Source organism: Protopterus annectens, chromosome 5.part0 (genome assembly GCF_019279795.1).
Source record: "Protopterus annectens isolate FY-2018-M chromosome 5.part0, PAN1.0, whole genome shotgun sequence".
NCBI lineage: Eukaryota > Metazoa > Chordata > Ceratodontiformes > Protopteridae > Protopterus > Protopterus annectens.
This window is the reverse complement of record NC_056735.1, coordinates 1,479,919,215-1,479,943,278: the sequence shown is the minus strand read 5'-3', so window position 1 is coordinate 1,479,943,278 and position 24,064 is coordinate 1,479,919,215. Positions and strand designations below refer to the sequence as shown.

Sequence of the window (24,064 nt, the reverse complement as noted above, 5' to 3'; positions counted from 1 at the left end):
AGGAAATCAGACCAATTGTTTGCCTCCTTCCATCCCAGAACCCTGGGGAAGGCAGTGACTAAACAGACAATTTCGGCCTGGATCTCCAGGGCCATTTCCTTCTGTTACCTATGCCATGGGCAAACCTTGCAGGGCAATAGCAAAGTCCACTCCACCAGAGCAATGGCCTCCTTTTCTGGAGACTTCAAGGGGCTAGAGACACTTTCACCAAGCAGTACAAGCTGGTCCATATCTCTAGGGGACAGGGTGTGGTTTGCCAGGGCTATCCTCCATGGATTCCTGGAAACATCTTCCAGACCACCACCCAGTTCTCAGTGAGCTTTGGCACTCACCCACATGTAGAATACTGCAACATTGGAACAGAAGGACATAGGAAAGTTGTGTAAAATCTTACCATAAGCATAGGTGTCCTTCTCTTCCATGTTGCAGTATTCCTTCCCTCCCTCCTTCCCCTCCTGTCAGGTTGAACTTGTTGTTCGGGGTGGCACTCAGCCTATGCTCTTCTAGGACTGGCTCCGACTGGAGCGTTCTCTGTTCTGGGGGCTGGTGCATGCAGACGTCACTTATGGCCCACGTTCTTGCAGCCATGTCAGACGTCCGCACCTAGAGCGAATCCTGGCCGAATGAATTGGAAAGGAAGAAGGGTAAACCCACATATAGAGTATTGCAACATGGAAGAGGTCATCTATGGTTATGGTAAGATTTTACACAACTTTCCTTTCCAGAGCAGCAGTGTACTTGGTGAGATATACTTGTCATTCCAAACTGATCTGTTGTTGAAGAGGTTTAGCTATCTAGAACAGTGCACTTGAGATTCCATTTTTCTTGCTGATGTGCAGTAAATCCATCAGTTTTGGGTTAGAGAATGCCTTGTATGCCAGACACGGGTCACCTCTTGTTGACATCTGTAGGATAAAGAGTATAGTGACACAGTTTTGTCTGTGTAGGACATATCTTTTTAGTAAGATAGCTCTCTGGGCATTCCATGTGTTGCATGTCTGAATTGATGCATGCTAAAGGAGCATTAGTTCCAGTGACTTAACCTAATGAGGGTTGGGTAAAGGAGGACCATGACATCCCTAGATCTAGACACAATCCCGGTGTTCGTAAGTTGTGCAGTATAGAAGGACTTTAGAAACAATGGACACATGTTGTAATGTTAGGTCTGTCCACAAAAGTCCCAAATCCCAAACTGGGTCAATTCTTAGTATTTTAATGTGGTAGATGTCCTGTTCCCATGTTGCACTATTCTTAGTGTGAGATTCTCTGCCTCAGTCAACCTGAATGTTAGCTCCTATACAAAAGCTTAAGCCTGTTTGCTGTAGGTTCGTGGGACGTCGGGGCCATAAACCAGGGACCTTAAATATAACGTCTGCACGCACAGAGCTTAAAACTTTTCAACCGCTGTCTAAAGCCAGATTTATCGCATCGCTCCTCTACTATCAAGACGTCTAAAACACAGTACCTCGTTTGGGGGGGGGGGGGTTCGTTTTTGCTTGAGCTTGGTTTGCTGTCCTCCTCCCTTTTAGCTGATGTATGCTAGGAAGGGTATATGCTGATGCAGGTGTCAGATTCCGCATAAAGACTCGTATGACTTTAGGGCATTTTTTTGCCTTGGCCGGGAACACCATCATACCTTTTGTCCATCTTGGCAGTCATTTGTCCCAAAGGCACTCAGAAGCCGTCTTTCCTCCCTTAATCTTTGCTTAGAAAACCAGAGGCTAAAGAAATTGGTGCTTAGGATGGATCCAGAGTCTGCTGCCCAAGCAGAGAGACTCCATGCTTAAAGCCAAGTTGTCATAGCTTGCTACTACTGCCCCTCTGCCATTGGACCCCCTGCTAGCTTCCAATTTAGGGACGTCCAATAGAGCAGTCTAATTCGACTCCCCCTCGAGGAAGCAGCTTTTGAAGTAACAGCTGGCATGTCCATGGAAGTAGCTCAGTTGTCCCGTTTCTGCAGATGTGGACGACGACCCAGACCTCTCCAGACACCTAACTGGGATACCAGAACCCAAAGCCCCATTTCCAACAAAGGCCCCTTGAAACTAGGCCTTCTCCCAGGACTACTTCTTTGAAAAGGAACTGGAAAGCAAGCATCTGTCTCCCTCTGCTGAGGGATTACCCGACTGGCAATCCTTCACTCAGTCCTTGATGCAGACCTTCGTGGCTCTTAAGCCCTCGGTCTCTTCACCTCCCACCATCCCCTTTCTCAGCCCTAGGTTGCCTCAGCTACTTCAACCCATCTTCCCACTTCTCATTGTGTAACTGGGCCTACTTTTTAGAATGCTGTTTCTCAAGTAGCGTTCTCAAGTAGCGTTCTTGTATCTAATCAGAGAAATTGATTCACTTAGGTGCATCTTTTATCTCACTAATATTGAGAGACTGTAACCCTGACTTCATGATCTTTAATGGCAGAGTACTGAGAAGGTGTGCTTTACCTTGGAAAGTATTTTGTATTCTGCCTTTTGCAACAGTGGTCTTGAGGACAAGTAATTGAGATAAAATGGCTAGTCATGCTGTGGCTAATTTGAACACCTCTGGCTATATGTATTCTTGCATCAGGAGGTAGTAAGATTTCTTATAACCTACATTCAGTTGAGCTAGTACCTTCTTAGCCATTGCTTATGTGAACCTTTAAATGCAAGGCACGGGTCCAAGATAAGGCAGAGAAACTTCTGTTTGGTTGCAATTGGAGCTACATTGTTCATTATATGTGGGCGGTATTTTGATCAAGTAGCATAAATCCAGATTTCTATGGATTTAGTGCCATTTTTATAGATTGGTGGTGCAAGGAGTGTAAAGCTATCCTGTACCTTTCGAGTGACAGTTTATTGCATGGGAGTTGGACTGATTCTCAGGGCATCTTGATCACATATGAGATTTCTGGAAGAGCAGTTGAGCAAGAGATCTGTATGTGGATGTTACACTGGGACATACTGTGTATTTCAACCGATACGTTGTCCCAGAAGTGGGTATTTTTTGCTCCACCAGAAAATGTACAGCTCAGAAAATTCACAGGGTACAAACACTGGGGATCTGTTAATGTCTGTTTTGTGGGGTTTTTTGTTTTCCTGTCCAGCATATTAATGGTAGGCGCTTCAGACTCCCAATAGCAAAAAAGACTTGAGGAAGCAGTGCAGCTAAATGACCCTTTATACACAGATTCTGATATCCAAGGGAAGGGCATCTGCCGGGCTTAGGAATTAAGTGTCTGGTATTTGAGTTGGCCATTACTCCAGCATTTGCATTTATAAGTAGTTACGGCTGTGCTGTTTTGTCTGAAGCTTTCTAGTCTAGTTGACAATGTTTTTTTGTTACATTGGCTAGTACTATTTACAGTGCATGCTTTTTAGAGGAAAATCTGGAGATGATGTGAAGATTGCCCTCTTTAAAGCTAGACATACCATAGTAATGTATATTGATAGCTGGTAATTGAAAGTAGTACAAAAAATGTTGTGTAGACAGGCGAGACTGGTAATGGTTCTAATCTATTGTGTGAAGTAGAATGTAGACTTAAAGCAGTTGCTGATGTGTGTTGTCACTGTTCATTCTTGCATTTCAACGATCTCTATTTCTAGCACCCTCGAGTAAGATATGCTGCTTGTAATGCTGTTGGACAGATGGCTACTGACTTTGCTCCTGGTTTCCAGAAGAAATTTCACGAGAAGGCAAGTACCATAAAGAATAGTCACCACCAGGTAATGCAAGCGGTGAATGGGTTTGATTTAAAGCGTTTCTCTCTCTTAGGTTATTGGTGCCCTGCTTCAAACCATGGAAGACCAGGCTAATCCACGGGTTCAGGCTCATGCTGCTGCTGCTCTTATCAACTTCACAGAAGACTGTCCAAAGTCGCAACTTGTCCCTTACTTGGACAATTTAGTGAAACATCTCCATGCCATTATGGTTGTCAAGCTGCAGGAGGTAACACATTTTCCTGTATTTTTGATTCCTTTCAAAATGAACATGTATTTTACGATAGCAAGACAAAATGTAATTGTATACAGCGTGAAGGAGCAGAACTGTGTAGCATGATGTTGCACACAGGTTGTATGCTGTTGAACTCTGGATATTTATAGTATCTGTAGAATATTCTGCCTCCTGCAGGTAGCCCAGTGGCTGTCCCCATCCCACAGAGCGTTACCTTCTCCACAGGGTTTTGGCAGACTCCCTCACACTGGAAAGTAATGCCACTGTTATAAGATTGTCAGCCGATGCAGTCTTCAGATCACTTCATGCTGTGCTGTTCAGTATAATTGTACGATTTCAGTATAGTCAAGCCATCCTGCTTCTAGGGGAAGATAAGTACCTCCTGGGATTTTTTTGTAGTGTTAACTTTAGCCTTGTGTCTGATAGTGATTTGGATTTGGTGCTGTTAAAGTAAATTTTGAGTGTTGTGAATCTGCTCCCTGCAAAGTTTTACTTCTGTTGGCCTAGAACACACCATGGATGCATCATCTCTCGAATGTTGACAGCTCAAGCGGTGTCTAGATCTACACCTTTGGCATCAGCCAAGGCCTCCTGCAGCCTTTTTCAGAAGAGGAAATATTCAAATGTGCCATTGGCAAGAGCAATGGGAAACAGCACTTCTAGTTTCTGCAGTTCAGGTGGTTCCAGATATGGAAAGACTCATTGCATTCTTTGTTTTTAGGGTTTAGTTTTGATGGAGCCTCTGATATGACTACTCTGCCGGTCACCACACTGTCAACTATGCATATGTCCTTCAGACCAAACACTCCCAACTTGATGCTTCTGTGCCACATGTGAGTGTGAATACAGAATCCCCCTTTATAGTTCTTGCAGTCAGGTCCACGAGCCAGTTAGGAATCCAAGGATTAAAGCATTGAAGACCAAATTGAGGCTTGCCAGCTTGGCATGTCGAATGGAGCCTGAACCCAATCTGCTTTCAGGGCTTCATCTCACCTTTTCTGTTGGGTTAGAGTTTTTTGTCCATTCTTAAATCCAAGTGTCTGGCACTTGAAATACCCAAGGTGTTTGGGATTGATAAGCTGGAAGAGTGGAACCTAACTTGAAGGATCCATACATCCTCAATTCAGAGACAAAGGAGCTGATCTTTGTAGGGTCCTTTGGCTTCTTTAGCATCCGAAGATTCGGGTACTAAACATTATCCTTCACTTCATCAGAAGATTGAATGGCAAACCTCTTAAGGTGGTAGACATACCATCCAAGTTTGTACGCAGAGGCCTAGCAGACTAGCTTAGGTAAAGCATTTACTTATCTGCTCATGCCCAGGGCAGTTGCTGTTCCGCCAGCTAGACATCCTGGAGGATGTTTATCTCCAAGTGGTGAGGGAATCTAGTTACATACAATCTGCTAGTTAGCTAGACTGCTGTTACATGGTCAGGGTTTCCAAGGAGTTTTTATGTAATCCTTAAGCTAATCCAGCTATGGTGTCCAAAGGTTCCCTTTTGATGGGGTAATGCCAGCAAGGAATCCTTGCCTTTTCAGGGCAAAGACCAGAGCTAGAGAGAGGTCTACAGATCTGCCACTGTGACTTTTAGAGCCTTGAACTACTAGACCCACACTTTCTTACCAGCTGACCCTGCTGTAAAAGATTACTTAAAACAGGGGATCTTAAACATCCGAGGCAGGAGATGTTTAAGCTGTACGACCTCTCTACTCAGGTTGCTAAGCACTCTCAAAAATGTGGCCATGATGCTGTTAATGCATTTGAGGGCAGCCATTCCAGGGTTAACGATTCAGAGATGTGCTTAGCTGGTAACTTGGCCCTTGCTAGATCATGGAAAGACTGTGCTCCTTAAATGCCTGCTGAAGGTGTGTCCAAAAGATTGTATAAGGGCAGAACTATGCCGTCAGTCAAGCAACAGTTTCAATCCCAGGCATGAAAGTTAATCAGAAATTTCCCCACCTAAGGCCTGCCTTTCTCTACACAGGACAAGAATAGATCTAGAGAGATGGGGGACAAACGTTTAGAAAAGAATGGCAAGCAAAACCAAACAAGCCTGGGAACGGTCAGAGCTGCAGCTGCCAATGGCAACAGTTATGACTGCAGGACTCTCATCCCCTCCCCATGCTCTGGAGCAGATATGAGGACTGCTGGCCTTCTGTGCAAAACTGGAAAAATGTAATCCGGGACCGGGGCCTGTGGGCTCTAAAACAGTCCTGGAGTATGCAATTGCATGGAAGTTAGTGTTACAAGAAAATTTTAGTGTCTCCTGTTAGATTTTCTGTAGAAAGGAGCTATAGAGCATACACAATGCTACAAAATGCACAATTTTATTCCAGATTTCTTTTGATACAAAGCTTTTGCTTGCCTAGAGGAGTGGAGGAAAATTGTTAGAAGGGTACACATTGTCACAAACTCTGGGTGGATGGATACCAAAAGCACGAGCAGAACAAAGAGCACTTTATAAGCATCTTGTTTCAACATGAAGCAATAGAGGTCATCCCTAAGGGGCAATAAAAAGGATTTTACTCTGTAGTCCCCCCCCCCCCCAAGAAAAATTGTACATGGAGGTGCATTCTTGTCCAGTTGAAGTGCGTTTCACAACAAAAGTTATAAATGCTGACAGTCCCCTCTCTCCTTCCTTTGCTCAGTCCAGAGGTGGTATTGGTGACAATGGGTATAAAGGTTGGGTATCATCACATCTCCATTCTTAAGGATTGGAGGGCCCATAAAATACTTGGCAAGAAGAGGACACTCATTTCACTTCCTTTCACCTTTCCACTGTCGGTCTTAAAGTATAGCACCAGTGGTCACTCAAGCAAAATGTATTCCTAAGTTACCCATATCTGGATGATTGCATCCTGCATGTTTCAAGGTATGAGGTGACAAGGGCTTTATCTTTATCCCATTAGTGTCTGCGGAATATAAACTTTAACCTGAACCAACAGTAGCAAAGACTGGAAGTCTTCCAAAGAAATGTTTGCAGCTCTCCTAGATACTCAGATAAAGGTTTTTCTGGGAGCATAAGTATGCAGAAACCTAGGTGAACTGCCTTGGTGATCACAGGTTATTGGGGTAATTGAACATTTGGCATTCTTTTGTGCCTTATGTCTGCAGTATGTATGAGGAAGTTGCAGTGCTAGCCAACGAACCTGTGGGATCAACATGCTCACTCATGGGAACACATCTCTGTTCTACCGTGGTTGGAAAAAGGAACTGAGTGAATCTCTGCTGTCTGAGAGCAGAGGAATTTAACCACCCCCCCCCCCACTCTGATGCCTTTGAACAGGCTTGGGGTGGGGCACACTCCCAGGGCTAAGGCTGCATGGCACCTGGAACAGAGTGAAGCCAAAAGGATGATTGAGAGTTTAGTATGCTCTACAAGCATTCAAATCACTTTGAATTCTGGGGATCCTGAAAGGTATGGACAGCACCACAGTGATAGGTACATCAAACAAAACATTCTTTCAGCTGTGTAGCAGAACAGTAAACGTGGAGTGCTCATAAATCATGTTATATCCCCATGAGCAGCATACATTTCTGCAGCACCTTCAGACCCCCATGAAGGAGCACTGCACACATCTTTTCTCTGTGGGACAAAAGAAAGGAATGAGTTGGGTATGTGTACTTGTTTATCTTGGGGCTTATTCCCAGAATGGGACTGGTTTGAATTTGCCACTTCTCTCTCCACCTGATGTTCGTGATATTCATGACCATAGACTTTAGCATTCTCTCCAAAATTTTTATCTCCAAATTGTCCCTTGGACAGCTGCAACTCTTGGCATTCAGTTTTAATTGTCTAGGTTGTCCACTGAAGATTATCACAATAACAAACCTTATAAATGCAGGTATTCCTTTATTCATATCCTTTAAAACTTCATTGTCTGTAAATTGTACAGTTTAAAAGGATTGCTTGGCTGAGCTTCAAATACAAGAGTACATGTTTTTTCAGTATGTTAAGAATTTCATAAATATATCCTCACCTCATAAGGGTAGTAAAATTAAAACCTGTTGGAAGAGCATGGACCTGCAAATGGGCTTCCCCCTGATTAGCAGTAAATCCCCCCATCCCCCCATGACAACTCTGACATCTGCTGATTCCCATTAAAAATGAAAAATAGCTATTCCACAAGAAAAATAAAAAAACTTAGAATAGCATGTAACTGTTTACTGGAATGTCAACTTGCCCAAGCTAAACCTTCATGGGTAATGTTTTTTTCCAGACTCATAAGTTCAAATATTGCCTTAACAATTCTCAACAGTACAGATTAGCAATGCTTTACACCACAGGTATATGAGAAATGCAAAGAAACCACAAAACATGTTTAATAAAATACATATGGAGCTCCTAATGTATATAGTTGTCATAACTTCTAACGCACAGTTTATATTCCTAAATCTTGGATTCGTCTAGATAATCAAACACGTCAGGCATCTTTGTGTAAACTTTTGCTCATTTCCCATTAATTTTTCCACACTAGATGATAATAGTGTTTCACTGTTGCAGTCATCACACTTGGGTTATTCTGCCAGGGGTAGCCCTCAGCTCGAATACCAGAGGCTTAGTATTTCTTTGTCTGTTGCTGTCTCTCCAGGACTGACATCAGGTCGTCAGAGGTATAAAAATCAGGCAGCCGACGCCATTACATCAGTCTTTCTTGCCAAGGAGCCCAAAGCAGAAGCAATTTGCATGAGTGCTGGTCGGCCGCTACCTGTGTCTTGGTTTCCAAGTTGAAGTCTTCTAAAGCCAAGTACTCCGTTGGGGATCCTTTTTTCTTGCTCTAACCGATGTCGGAAAAAGTTAACAGTTGTCGCCTGTGAAAAGCAAATACCACACCAAGACTTCCATTCTTACTGCGTCACCTGTTTAGGCCCAGACCACGATGTCCCTCGCTGTCGCTTTTGTGCTTTGTTCAACACCAGAACTATACATCATTGGGCTCTTATTGTGGCTAAACTTTTTCGCTCTGTCCTCGTATTCCGATATGGCTTCGGTAAGCCATCCGACTGATCTTCCAAAAAAAGTAAGGATAAAGACAAGACCCCAGTGGTCCACAACTGTCCACAATGCTTCCGTTAAGCTAGTCAGTTCTCCGGTTTTCAGTGAGGCGCTTTTGCAGCCCCTGGTTCCCGCTTCTGTGGATTAGCAGGCCGCTACAGAGACCTATTTGGAGTCCGGTATGCCGCGATACTCTTAGACTAAGGATCCTGCAGATGTCTCAACTTGGATGGGTCCGGAGCCGCTGAGCAGGCACCAGCTTCCGAGCAAATTCTTCGCACTACTGATGCTAGTCACAAACTGACTTCTTTCGCATTTTCAGTTCTTTCTAAAACTACCGAGTTTCTACAGCCCAGGGTACAAACTTACGCCTACAAAACAGACTACCCAAGCTCAGGCACCTGCTTCCATGCCTCAATCTCAAATGCTTAAAATGGCAGAAGACCTTGTGCTTATTAGGGGAATCCAGGCTTACCCCTTCAAATAAAGACTTGTCCCCAGTAGTTTTATCTGAACAAGTCTGATGACTGAGGTTTCTGAATATGAAGACATGCAACCCCTCTCTGCTTATGAGGATTCTGATGCAGAGGAATCCATTCCTTCTGCCGCTCCTCCTGAGGATTTTTCAGTTGGTGAAACCCTACATATTTTAAGGGAGCATTTCCAATGGGAATGTCAGAGCTACCCTCCGTCAAGATACTCTGGGAATTCTTATATTTACCACAGCACAGACCTTTAGCAATTCCTCCTGTCCTGGCTGTTGTGGTTGATTTTTATGGAGTCCATTGACTCCTGACACCCTTCCTCCTACTCCCAGGAAACCTGACTGGTACTACAGAGTCCCTGACTCTCTCAAAATCTTTTTCAAAAATCCTACTGCTAACCCAGAGGTCATCTCCCAAGGACCTAAAGGAATCAAAGCAAGTTCAGCTAAGAATCCAACTTCCTCAGACTGGATTCTCGAGCTTTAGACAGATGGGGTAAAAAAGTATACGCACCTGCAACTCTTGTTGTTAGAGCACTAAATTGTCAGTTCCAAATGCTGAAATAGCATACCATGGAACTCCTCCAACAAAATTCTTTTCCTGCTTGTGCAGAGAATAAAGAATTACAAGAGCTTATGCAGTCTGCAAGCCAAGTTGCTAAGCACACCTTGCAATGTGGCTTTGACACCTTAGAAGCATATTGCAGTGCAGCAGTCACTGGTTCTGTCCTTAGAAGGCATGCTTGGCATAAGGAGCAGACCTTGCCAGACCATGTCAAATCAAAATTATTGAACACACCATTGAACAAAGACTATGTTTGGCACCAAGGCAGAAGAGGTCTTAAAAAAAGATGGAAGAAAAAGCTAAATCTATGCAGACAGTTTAAGACTTTTCAGGTCCAGCCTCCGAGGTTCAGTAGGCATTGCCCCTCCAAGCACTGGTCCTTTCCAGCCTTCTTCAGGCCAGCTCAGCCCAGACCCAGGGGAAGCAGACCCTCCAGAAAGCAGTCCCAGGGAATACAGATAAACCGGGAGTGCTAAGCCACCCCCTTGTGGTAAGAACTCACAATGACTTTACACCTCCACCCCTTACCTCTGCCTGCCAGCTTGTGCCCCTAGGAGGAAAACTCTCCTTCCATGCAAACAACTGGGCCTCTATTACCAATGACAAGATGGGTCCTCAACAGTATCCCAGGGATACAAATTTTATTTCCACTCTCTGGCAACCCCGAAAGGGTTTCCAGATCTTCCTCCATACCAGTGGGCAGGGGCCAAAAAGCAAGCCCTTTCCCCCCTCTCCATGAGGGCAGTACAGCATGTTCCTGCATACCAAATAGGACAAGGTTTCCAGACTCTTCCTGGTGTCTAGAAGAGGGCACCTGGCTCCCAATCCTTGCTCTATCCATTCTAAGCACCTTTCTGGTGATACCAGAATTCAAAATGCTCACCCTCCAGCAACTTCTTCCTATGCTTTTCAAGGATGCTTGGTTAGCCACCCTAGACCTGAGACCTACCTACACATCCCAATCAGGGAATCTTGCAGGAAACGTTTGTTTCAGGGCAGAATCTATGCACTTTCAGTTCTCTGCCGCTTCTCTTTGGCTTATCCACTGCTCCCAGAGTTTTCACAAAATGCCTGGCTCCAGCCATTGCATTTTGCAGACAAATATTCAAATGTACCTCTACTTAGACGATTGCCTGATTTCAGGCAGACACTAAAAACCGTTATAGCACCTGACCTTTTGTAAAGGACCTACTGACCTCCCTGGGGTATACTGTCAACGAAAAGAAATCAAAATTAGTCCCCACGCAAAAAAATTGTATTCCTGGGAGCAAGCCTGGACACAGCATCCCAGATGACATTCCTTACTCCAGGAAAAACAAGCCTACCTGACAGGCTACCTCTCTCAACTAGCCACCAGAACCCAGTTATCCGCAAGGAAAATCCTGCAAGCTCTAGGGTTCATGGCCTCCTGCAATTCTACTCCTTCCATATGCCAGACGACTGCATATGGGAAATCTACAGTGGTACCTAAAAAGCCTTTGGTGTCAACACTCTCAAGACCGGGAAACTATCATACCTATGATACCCTGTCAAAGGAAAGGTTTTCTTTGGTGGGCAGCAGCATGCAACCACAACAAGGGACTTCCCTTCGCACAACCCCACGCCGCCCAGACCCTCACCACAGATTCCTCAGACTATGGCTGGGGTGCACATCTGGACACAGATGCATTCAGGGCCATTGGAGCCAAAATCAAATGCATCTGCACATCAACCAAAAAGAGATGCTAGCTCTTTAACATGCCCTGACAGCTTTCAGACCCCCTACTCTCCCCAGGGCTTCTAGTGATCAAAATGGTCAACACCACAGTGATGTGGTCGAACATGGAGGGACTCGCTCTTGTCCTCTGCAGGCTCGCCATGACCCTTTGGCACAAGGCCTCAGTCGTGCAAATACACCTGCTAGCACAATTCCTGCCAGGCTCCCTAAACTCTCTGGCAGACTAGCAGAAACATGCTAGACCCACACGAGTGGCAGCTAGACCACAAAACCTTAAACCAAGCAACCCAGAAATGGGGCACCCTGAAGGTGGATCTCTTTGCCTCCCACTCCAGTCAGCTCAGCAAATTCTGCACCAGGGAACCTCACAGAAAAGCCTGGAAAATGGATGCTCTATCTTTCCAGTGGGTAAACCTCTCGATCCGTGCATTTCCCCCTTTGCCACTCATCTCAAGGGTACTGCTCAAAATAAGGGATGAAAAACCAATGGCAATCCTGATTGCCCCAGACTGGCCATGCCAGCACTGGTACCCACTGCTGCGCAGCCGGTCACACCTGCCACCATGGCACCTACCCGAGATCCCAACACTCCTGACCCAGAAGAATGGAGAATTCATGCATCCACAATTGCAGACCCTGAACCTGGCAGCCTGGCTTATTCCATGACCTTTCCTCAAGCTGCCAGCCTAAGCAAACAAGTCCTAGATGTTCTATGCGAGGCCAAACGCCCCAGCACTAGAAAATCGTATGCTGACAAGTAGAAAAGATTTTGCACCTGGATCCAGGCTAAGGGAGCCGAAACAGCGCAGCCCTCCCTACCTCTCATCCTGGATCACCTAGCAGACCTACGGGCCTGTCCTCTTCTGTTAAAAGTCATGCCTCTGCCATCTCTGCTCATTACAGCACAGAGCCACCTCTCCTCACACCCTCTCATCAAACAGATGTTCTCTCATCAAACAGATGTTCGTGTTTCACTGTTGCAGTCATTACACTTGCGTTATCCTGTTGGCAGGCTACCTGCAGTTGGCCCGAATTCCAAAGTCCTGGTCCAGCATCGGTTGCTGTCGCCTCATCCCTGACATCGGTGCGCCAGGGGTATATAAGATGCAGCCGATGCCATTTTCTTCAGTCTTTCTTGCCGCACGGTGCTTGAAGCAAAAGCAGCTCGCAAGTGCCGGTCGGCCGACTCCTGAGATTTTTGAAATTGAATTTCAGATCCTAAGTCTTCAATAAAGCAAAGTACCCCGTTGGAAACTTTTTCTTGCTCCAGACTGATGTCAGTAAAAGTTAACAATTGTATTTCTTGTTGGAAGCAAATGCCTCGTAAGGATTTTCATTCTTACTATATTCTTTGCCTAGGCCCTGACCACGATGTTGCTAGCTGTCGGTTTTGTCCTAGATTTAACCAACGCACTATTAAGTGTCGGAACTATTTTGCTTTTCATTGCTTTGGCCGAAGGTTTAACTATGCCGTCGGAACAGCCGATGTCCGGAGTTCATAAAAAGTGCAAGGAAAAAGAAAAGGACAGGCATCCGAGGTCCAAAACAGACGAAGCCTCTTCTAGGCCAGTCGCCGGTTCTCAGGTGCTTTCGCAGCCCCGGCACCCGCTACCTCAGAGCCACAGGCCGCCTCTGACTTACACGTAGAGACAACTAGGCCTCTGGAAACTCAAGGTATTGGGCCTACGGAAACTACTCCCTCAGATGGGTCCAGAGCCAGCTGAGCAGGCATCAGCTTCTGAGGGTGTTTTCAGACCTACACATCTTTCTATCAAGCCAACTTCAGCAACCAAGACAAAGTCTAAAACACCTTTAAAGACAAAGAAACAAGTACAGTATTCTCCTGGGCAGTCATCCATGCCTAAGAAACAGATGCTTAAAATGGCCGAAGACCTAATTACTTTGATCAGGGGTTCCCATCCCCCTCCTGATAAAAGGCCTAGGCAAGACACTGATTCCTGTGATCAGGTTTCCATTTCATCTGATTCCTCTTCAGAACAGGGATACTCTCTTCCTCCCTATAAGGACTGTGATGCTGAAGAATCTGTCCCTTCAGCCTCTCCTCCTGAGGACTATTCTTTTGGGGAAACCCTGCACACCATGAGGGAGCATTTCCACTGGGAGAGCCAAGATTATTCAGAATCCAAGAAAAGGCTCAGACTTTCTTTTATTGCCTCAACACAGACAACCTCTTGCTATTCCACCTGTACTAGACATTGTAGATGTATTTTCAGAGTCCAGTCTGTCTCCTGATTCTTTACCCCCTGCACCAGTTAAGCCAGATAGGTACTACAGGGTTCCAGATTCACAAATTTCTTTATAAAAACCCTGCTGCTGACCCAGAAACTCTATCTCAGGGTCCCAAAGGGGTCAAGGCTTCCACTGCAAAAAACCCTGTTCCCTCTGATAGGGACTCTAGAGCACTGGACAGATGGGGGGAAAAGTTTACACATCTGCTACTTTAGCTGTAAGGGCTTTAAATTGTCAGTTTCATATGCTGAAATATCAGCAATACCTAATGTCTCTGCTTAAACAGAAAATGCTGACAAACTCTGAATGTCCTGAAAACAACGAAATGCAGGATTTATTGCATGCAGCTGAACAAGTGGGAAAAGCATACTTTGCAGTGTGGTTTTGATTCACTAGAGGCCTCTTGCAGGGCCGCAGTTACCGGCTCTGTCATTCGAAGGCATGCTTGGTTAAAGGAACAGACTCTTCCTGATCATGTTAAAGCAAAATTATTGGATGCTCCATTACAGCATGATGATACTTTGGTGTTAAGGCAGAAGAGGTGTTAAAGAAAATTGAGGGTAAAGCAAAATCTATGCAGACTGTAAAGGATTTCTTACAGGTTCAACCACCCAGATTTGGCAGGAACTGGCCTTCTAAAAATTGGTCCTTTCCAGTGTCGGACAGGCCACAGAGGCAGATCTCCGCCCCAAGGCTCATACAGACCCAAACAATGGGGTGATTTTGCCTCCAAAAGCAGAGAAGACAAACCACAACCATATAGGAAACAGTCCAAATGACTTCCCAATGCCAAGCACTTAACTTTTGGCAGCACCCTTAGGGGGAAAGCTAGCACTTTTCTCACAAAATTGGCACACGATCACCCAGGACAAATGGGTACTCAGTATTGTTTCTCAGGGCTACAGGTTCCACTTTCACACCCTTCTGAAGGCAAAAAAAAAAAACTTCACAGGATCTTCTGCTACCCCTCCACCAAATCAGCAAGCATTTGCTGATACACATCGACCTAATCAACTAGGGGCTAGATCCAAAACTACTCAAGAAGTAGGTCGTTTTTTACCCTACCCGATAAAACAAAAATTTCAAGGGAGAGGACGTTCACAAAGCAGAGGCCCCAGAAAGCGGAAAATGTCAGAAGAAAAGTATGGAGTGACAAGGAGACAAAGAATGTGACTGACCTTTTTGTTAATTTATCTGATTATGCTGTGGACTCATCTGATGCTAGTTTAATCAATAAGGGCCTCAATTTCATTCCTGCTCAATGCAGTAAATTGACTGATGTATTATGTGATTTACGTGTCTTTTGTAGGTCTGTAGCCCTAAAAATGTTTTTTAAGAAAGATTCAACTGAACAAAAAAGTGACTCAAAATATATTGACCCCATGACTCTGAAATGTTTTTAAAAGCCTGTGAAAAGGATTTTTATGTCTTGTTTTCTAGTCATAAAAATAAGATAGCATATGTAAATCTAACCACTAAAGAAATGGACTCACTTAAGAAATTTAAACAAGTTCCAGATTTAATCTTTAGACCTGCTGACAAAGGAGGTGGTACTATCATTATGAACAAGGCTGATTACACTTTATTAATGCTTAATATGCTATCTGTTGAAGACACTTATAGAAATATTTCTCAAAAAGATATTAATTTCATAGTGTCAAATGTGCATGCTACTTTACATGACTTGCTTATGTGTAGGCAGATAACGCCAGAACTTTATAGTTACTTATTCATAGAATTTCCAACTGTTCCAATAATAAAAGGCCTACCTAAAATACATAAACAAGTTAAACCTTTACCTCTTAGGCCTATTGTTTCAGGTAGCAACTGGGTTACTGCTACAATTTCGATTGTTTTAGAGAAATTTCTCAGGCCCATAGTGGATGGAGTCTCTACTATTTTAAAAGACACTTATCATTTGTTAGATAATCTGAATAGTTTGACTCTTGACATCATGAATAAGGAGTATCTGCTTATAACTCTTGACGTAAAAAATCTCTTTACCTCCATTCCCAATGACTTGGGACTGGAGGCTATAAGAGAACTATTAGTCAGAGATACTAAGTTTTCAAATGATAAAATAATTCTGATTTGTCAACTACTCGACTTAGTACTAAATAATAATATCTTCAATTTTGATGGTCAATCATATTTGCAAACATGGGGTGTAGCCATGGGCACCCCATGTGCAAATACCTACGCAAACCTGGTAGTATTAAACTGGGAAAAGGAATTCCTTTTCAATAACACTTCATTTGAAAAGGTTATATTCTACAGACGGTTTGTGGATGACGTCCTTTTAATCTGGGAAGGTACTTTAGCTGAGTTTAAACCATTCTTGCAGATATTAGAAACAACTACTACATATCTAAGGTTCACAATGGACGCCTCTAAGGAAAGTGTAAATTTCTTGGATGTCTCCTTGACTATTAATGAGCATGGCAAAGTAGTTTCTTCCATCTATAGAAAGCCAACTTGGGCAAATACACTACTTCAATTCAATAGCATGCACCCAAGGCACACATTTCCTGGTATAGTCAAGAGTCAGTTCATTAGATTGACAAGATTGTGTCATGACAGAGTAACCCTTGAACAAGAAATCAATAAAATGGAACTTCTTTTTCTTAATAGAGGTTATGATTCTAAACTAGTTGACACTATTAAAAATGAAATTTTGTATCCACCAGAGTCAGACTTATATTCACCTAAGAAGTCCAATTTTTATAGGCCTAAAAGTTCAGGAAAACTATCTAGGATTCCATATATCACGAAATATACCAGTGATGTAAAGAGTCTGGAAAGAGTCATTTGCAGAAATTGGAACATTTTAATAACTGATACGTTAATATCTAGTTTAGTAGGTATCCATCCCACCTTTGTCTATAAAAACTGCCCCAATATGAAGCAGTTATTGTGTAAGGATAATAAATCAACACTGAGAGACACTACATTGAATACAGGAACAGTTCCCTGTGGCAAATGTAATAGATGCATTAACATTTGCACTGATGTAATATTTTCTCATCCTTCCTTGGATTTTACCTTTTGTTTTAATACACCAGCTACTTGTAGCTCAAAAAATCTGGTCTATTTGGCTACATGTACAAAATGCACTGCTTTCTATATAGGCCTTACGAAAAGAAGGCTAGCTGATCGTATCTATAATCACTTATATGAAATTAAGAAAGTATCAGATACAAATGCCTTAGCACAACATGTAAAAGACCATAGAGACCATACTTTTGTGTTTAGAGTACTAGAATTGGTGCATCTAAATGTTAGAGGGGGAGATGACTCTAATAGTTTAGCCTTAGCAGAGCTTAGGTGGATATTGAAGTTTAATGCGCATAATTTTCCTGGTCTCAACACTTTTGTGTCCATTAAGCCTATTCTGAACATTAGGAAACGCTAAAATAATGCTAAATGTTGTATAACTGGTAGTCTATAATACTTTATAACATGTTTATATATATTTTTTACAGATTTTATACTCTTTAATAACAAATCTGAATATATTATTTATAGCTGACAAATGAATTAGTATATATCTATATTTATATTTATATATGTTTTTTTGTTAAATAATTTATATCTTTATATATTTTGTTTTCTTGTATTTTTGCACATCCTTCTATAGATGTTACCTTGAATAATTCAAATAATCTGAATTTTAATATAATTTTAAACATAAATTTTGCTGTTATAAGTTATATTAAAGAAAGAGAAATAATTTGGTTTATAAGTTTTATATATGATATATCTTATTATATGTTATATATTATTCAATAGTCATATAGTTCATAATTAGGCTCTAGTATTTACAGTTATTGATTTTAATATTATTCATTCATGCATACAAATTTTCATGTTTATTCATGTCTGTACATAAACTATCCATGAAGCATTTTTAATAATTCTTTTTCTTTTTATTATTTTATTACTTTATTTCTTTACTACTTTATACATTGACATTTTATATCTTTAGTATACATATATATATATATAATATTTATATATACAATCTTTACTTCATAACAATAATATATTATCTAGTTTTAAACAAACTTATATATATAACAAAAAATTTCCTAGATAAAAAAACTTTTTAGGTATAAATTATGTGTCAGGTATTTCTATATTTCATTTCAATCATTATCTATTTGCCACTTATTACTTTGGATTCATTGCTTAACTCCTATTCCGGACGTTAGTAAATAGTTTTGAGGAAACATGCTCAGTTTAAGTGGCGGCTGTATTATAAACTTCCGCCCTTAACAGTATTGAATTTATATTCTGCAGTGGTATGCCGTAATTATAGTTTCATTTAATGTTTTATGCATAAGGTTTTAGTCAGCCAGCAAGCTCATGTCTTATCAGTTTGTTAGCTTATTTAGCTTACATTGTTTATATATATATATTTTAACAGTTAGATTTGTAAAAGTGACCCTGACTTCAGCTGCATTTTAAGCTGTCGGCTTTTGGAAACATTTTATTGTTGGATGTTAGTAACTAGTTTTGAGAAAACATGCTCAGTTTAAGTGGCGGTTGCACTATAAACTTCCGCCTTTAACAGCATTGAAATCATATTCTTTAATGTTATGCCGTAATTATAGTATTATTCAAATATTTTATGCATAAGGTTTTAGTCTGCCAGCAAGCTTATGTTTTATCAGTTTGATAGCTTCTTTAGCCTACATTGTTTATATCTACAGTTCAGTAGTTAGATTAGTAAAAGTGACTTTGACTTCAGCTGTGCCTCAAGTTGTCGGCTTTTGGAAACATTTTATTGCCGCTAATTTGTTACTTTTGACTAACCAAAATCATATGTTTACTAATCTAAGGTATCTGTTGTAGAAATGTTTCTGCTTACTGAAATCTTTAGTTTACTGCCATTGATCCGGAATTTAACTTCACAAAGCTGGACTTGGAGACTGAAAAGAATAAATGTTTTAGCAGTACCTTAATTGATCTCTTTAGGTTTACGTCAACTTGCAGTTGACATTTATTCCTGCACCTAGTTTTGGTTATTGTAATTTAGTTACTGTAAGCTAGTATTTACAAATGACATGATATTGGAAACGTTTACTGGATCTGAATGTTAGTAGTCATGCACGATTTGGAACAATTTGCATTGTGTTCTAAATCTATATTATAAGTATGGTATATAGATGCTAGCTGGTCTGTTTTTGCCCTTTTACTTTAAAACGTTCATTGCTAAATAGCTTAATTGAAACAATTAAGCTTTTAACTTAGAATATTTAAACAGTGTATGTGGGTTTTTTTCTTTGTCTGAGGAAGCGTGGTTGCACCCACTTGGCGCTTTTTACCCACTGTTTTATGGATTTTATGGATTAAAGGAGTTTTTTATATTTAAGCTACGTTTATTTGGCTGCTTCATGGACTTTTAACCACAATTGTGCTATTTATTTAACTGTCTTTTGGATATTTAAAAGCATTTCAAGTGATACATTACTGCATCGTGGTAGAGATCAGGTTACTGTTTCTACAGTACCCTTCTGAAGGCAAAAAGTATGCCAGACCTGCCACACAATCAATGGGCAGAGGCACAGAAGCAAATGTCATCTGTCATGGACATGAGGGCTATTCAGCGAGTACCACAGCAAGAACAGGCACAAGGACTTTACTCGAGGCTTTTTTTGGTACCCAGAAAGGACAAAGCATGGAGACCAATACTGGACCTGTCTATTCTAAATACTTTTCTGGACATTCCAAAATTCAAAATGCTGACACTGCAGCAACTTCTGCCCATGCTGGGCAAGAAGGCTTGGCTCGAAACTTTCGACCTCAGAGGCATACCTGCATGTCCCAATCAGACAATCTTGCAGAAGATACCTCAGATTCATAGCTGGCTCAGTGCACTACCAATTCTCTGCACTGCCCTTTGGCTTATCTACTTGTGCCCAGGGTCTTCACAAAATGCCTGGCACCAGTAATTGCATTTTGCAGACAGAGGAATTCAAATAAATCCCTACTTGGACGACTGCCTTATTCAAGCAGAGAGCAAGGACATTCTACTACAGCATCTGGCATTTGTAAAGAGATTACTAATTTCCCTAGGGTACACAGTAAATGAAAAGAAATCAAAACTAGTACCCTCTCAAGAGATATTCCTGGGTGCAAGCTTAAATACAACTGCCCAGATGGCTTATCTCACGCCAGACAAAGGCAACTGACTACTTGCTTCAAAATGTTGGCAACAAAGACCCAGTTATCTGCAAGAAAATTTCTGCATGCTTTGGGCTTCATGGCATCTTGCATTCTGCTAATTCCATATGCAAGACTGCATATGAGGAAGCTACAGCGGTACCTAGAAAGTGTTTGGACTCAACATTGCCACAGCCTGGAAGCATTAATTACCCTCATTCCCTGCCTGCAACAGGAGTTTCGATGGTGGGCACTGGCCTGTCACCACAACAAGGGACAGCCATTCATTTTACCCACAGCCAGGCAGACTCTAACAGATGCATCAGATTATGCCTGGGGGGCACACACGGCAGGAAAATGTATTCAGGGGACGTGGCCCGCAAGCCAAATGCATCTACATATCAATCAGAAAGAGATGCTAGCTGTACAGAATGCCCCGACAGCCTTCAAGGATCTACTCCATCCAGGACAACTACTGCTAAGGATGTTCAATACTACAGTCATGTGGTCCATAAACAAGCAAGGGGGCACACGCATTCCTACCCCCTCTGCAGGCAAGCCATGATTTTGTGGAACACAGCATTGGCCTATTAAGTGAGTCTGCAAGCACAATTCCTGCCAGGAAAGACAAATACTCTGGCAGACGAACTAAGCAGAAACCTCATGGACCCTCACGAGTGAAAACTAGATCCACAAGTCTTCAGTATGATAAGGAAATGGGGATGCCCAGAAATCTATTTGCCTCCCCTCACAACTGCCAACTTTCTGCACAAGGACTTATCACACACAAGCATGGAAGGTGGATGCCCTATCATTCAGCTGGAAAACCCTGACCGTATATGCCTTTCCTCCACTGCCTCCTCCTCCCCAAGGTACTCCTAAAGGTCAGACAAGAGAAGCCAAAAATGATTGATTGCCCCAGACTGGCCACGCCAGCACTGGTACCCAATCCTGAAAAGCTTGTCTCAAGGCCCAGCCTGGATTTTACCTCAAATTCCTCATCTTCTGACCCAACAAAACAATCTGATCCTGCACAGCCAATTCAGAACCTTAAATCTGGCTGTATGGCAAATATACCCACTCAGAACACAACTCTCTCTAAAGCAGTTATGGATGTTATTTTGGAAGCCAGGAGGCTCAGCACCAGAAAATCTTATGCAGAAAAATGGAAGAGATTCTGTGCTTGGAATCGGGCACAAGGATTGACCCGCTTGCTCCAAATATTCCTCAGATTTTACAATACCCAACTGAGATGCTGGATAAAGGCCTATCCTTCTCATCAATTAAGATACACGCCTCTGCCATTTCAGCTCATTACAATACGGAACCACATATTTTTTCAAATCCACTGCTAAGGCAGTACCTCAGAGGGGGCAAAAACATAAGACCCCGAAGGAGAGCACCGATGCCTACATGGTACCTCAATTTTGTCTTGGAAAAGCTCTCACTGCCTCCTTTTGAGCCAGAAAATACAGCTGAGATAAAATTCTTATGGAAAACAGCTCTGCTCCTAGCAATAACTTCTGCAAGAAAAGTCTGTTACAGGCATTAATGGCAGTGGAACCTCTCATTTTCCACCCAGACAAACCTAACATTTATGCCAAGGTGGTATCCAGTGTGACTTTTAATCAAACCCTTCATTTGCCTACCTTTTATCCAAATCCCCAGAATAAAGGGGAGAGGCTTCTGCATTCTTTGGACATACACAGCCACGCTTCTACTTGGACAAAACTAAAGCGTTCAGAAAGACTGAGCAACTTTTAGTGGCATATGCTGCAGGTTCACAAGGAAAGGCCATCTCAAAGCAGACTATTTCAAAATGGATAGGACACTGCATTCATTTCTGCTATGCACAACATGGCAAATCAGTGCCTAAGGGCATTAGGCCACATTCTACCAGGGCAGCAGCCACATCAGCAGCTTTTCTCAGAGGAGTACCAACCAAGGAAATTTTGAAGGCTGCAACTTGGAGCTCAGTGCACACTTTTACCAAGCACTACCACTTACCTCTTTACTCTAAATCCAGAGCAGGCTTTGCCACTGCAGTTCTGCAGGGCCTCATAGCCACTCCTAATTCTCTTTAGACCCAGCCGCCCAACCTCAGCTTTGGGATTCAACCCAAGTGTAATGACTGCAACAGTGAAACACGAACATAGTACAGTTGTGTACCTACCATAAATGTAGATGTTGGTGTATTTGCTGTTGCAGTCCAGGTTACCCACCCACCATCCCCCTTTCTTTGCTGGGACTTATCTATACTTCTCTATTCTATGCAACCTATGTGGTGTATTTGCCTGTAGATGAAGGTTTTGATTATTTTAGTGCATGCTTTTTATAAGCAATGTTTTTAGCTTACCCTTTTGGGGGCACCTGACATCTGGGGCAAGAAAAACTGAAGAAAATGGCGTCTGCTGCATCTTTTATACCCCTGGCGTACTGACTTTGGGAATGAGGCGACAGCAACCGAAGCCGAACCTGGACTTTGGAATTCAGGCCGACTGCGGGGTAGCCTGCCAGCAGGATAACCCAAGTGTAATGACTGCAACAGTGAATACACTCTAACATCTACATTTATGGTAGGTACACAACTGCTCTTTCCTAAGAGGGGCGAACAACTTAAGGCCACCCAGAAGAGTTCCTAACACAGCTTGGGACCTTATCTTTTTATTGGAAAATATCACCCTACCCTCGTTTGGGCCTGCAGCTTCAGCAGAGTTAAAAATTCCTCTCTCGGAAAACATACTTGCTTCTGGTAGTCACTTCAACTCTTGAGTTTGAGCTACAAGCACTCATGGCTGTAGAGCCCTTTATTTTCCATGCAACAGGGTCTCCCTCGGGTCTAACCCATCCTTCATGCCTAAAGTGGTGTCCAGTGTGGCTCTCAACCAATCTATTTGTTTGCTCACCTTTTTTCCTAACCCACAAAACAAGGGGGAAAGGATTCTGCACTCTAGATTTGCTCAGATTTTATCTGGATAGGACTAAATCTTTCAGAAAAACTGACCAATTGCTAGTCCGCTTTGCAGCAGGGGCAGAGGGTAAGCCCGTATCCAGACAATGCTCCAGATGGATAGCACACTGCATCCATTTCTGCTACAAACACCACAAGAAACCACCCCCAAAGGGAGTCTGGACACATTCCACCAGGGCAACCTCCATCTCTGCAGCTTTTCTCCGAGGGGTACCCGCCCGGGACATCCTCATACCTTCAAGTATTACCTCCTGCCTATCTTCAAATCCAGGGCAGGCTTTGCCACCACAGTCTTGCAGGGCATTCTAGCCAGCCCCCAGTCGTCTTGACTGCCTCCACCCTTTTCAGCTTTGGGAATCAACCCAAATGTGATGACTGCAACAGTGAAACACGAACATAGTACAGTTGTGTACACTTACCATAAATGTAGATATTCGCGTGTTCACTTTTGCAGTCCTGGTTTCCCACCCTCCACCCCCCTTGTCTCTTTCTCTCTTCCTCTCTGTTTGCTTTGTATTGGTGGTGTTCCACCATAACCTAGACGTTCTTAGTGTTTCACTGTTGCAGTCATTACATTTGGATAATCTGCTGGCAGGTTGCCCGCAGTCGGCCTGAATAACAAAATCTTGGGTACTGCGCCTGCTGCTGTCTCCTCTTCCATGACGTCAGGTCATCAGGGGTATAAAACATGCAGCCTACGCCATTTTATTTAGTCTTTCTTGCCGCACGGTGCCCAAAGCAGAAGCAGTTCGCAAGTGCCGGTCGTCCAACTCCTGAAATTTTCGCATTCGAGTTTCAGAACCGAAGACTTCAATTAAGTACCCCTTTGGGGAAACTTTTTCTTGCTCCTTACCGATGTCAGTAAAAGTTAATTGCATTACTTGCGGGAAGCAAATATCTCAAGGATTTTCATTTGTACTGTACTCCTTGCCTAGGCCCAGATCATAACGTGCCTTGCTGTTGGTTTTGTGCTAGATTTGACTAACGC

At 42.7% G+C, this 24,064-nt stretch overlaps 1 protein-coding gene across 1 annotated transcript in view; it reads left to right on the top strand.

Moving 5' to 3' along the window:
- Positions 1-24,064, top strand: part of IPO5 (importin 5) — a 1,405,185-nt gene that overhangs the window by 841,297 nt on the left and 539,824 nt on the right. The window contains exons 12-13 of the mRNA XM_044071309.1: positions 3,579-3,668; positions 3,748-3,921. Of these exons, the coding sequence (XP_043927244.1) occupies positions 3,579-3,668; positions 3,748-3,921 (264 nt within the window). The remainder of the gene's footprint in view (positions 1-3,578; positions 3,669-3,747; positions 3,922-24,064) is intronic.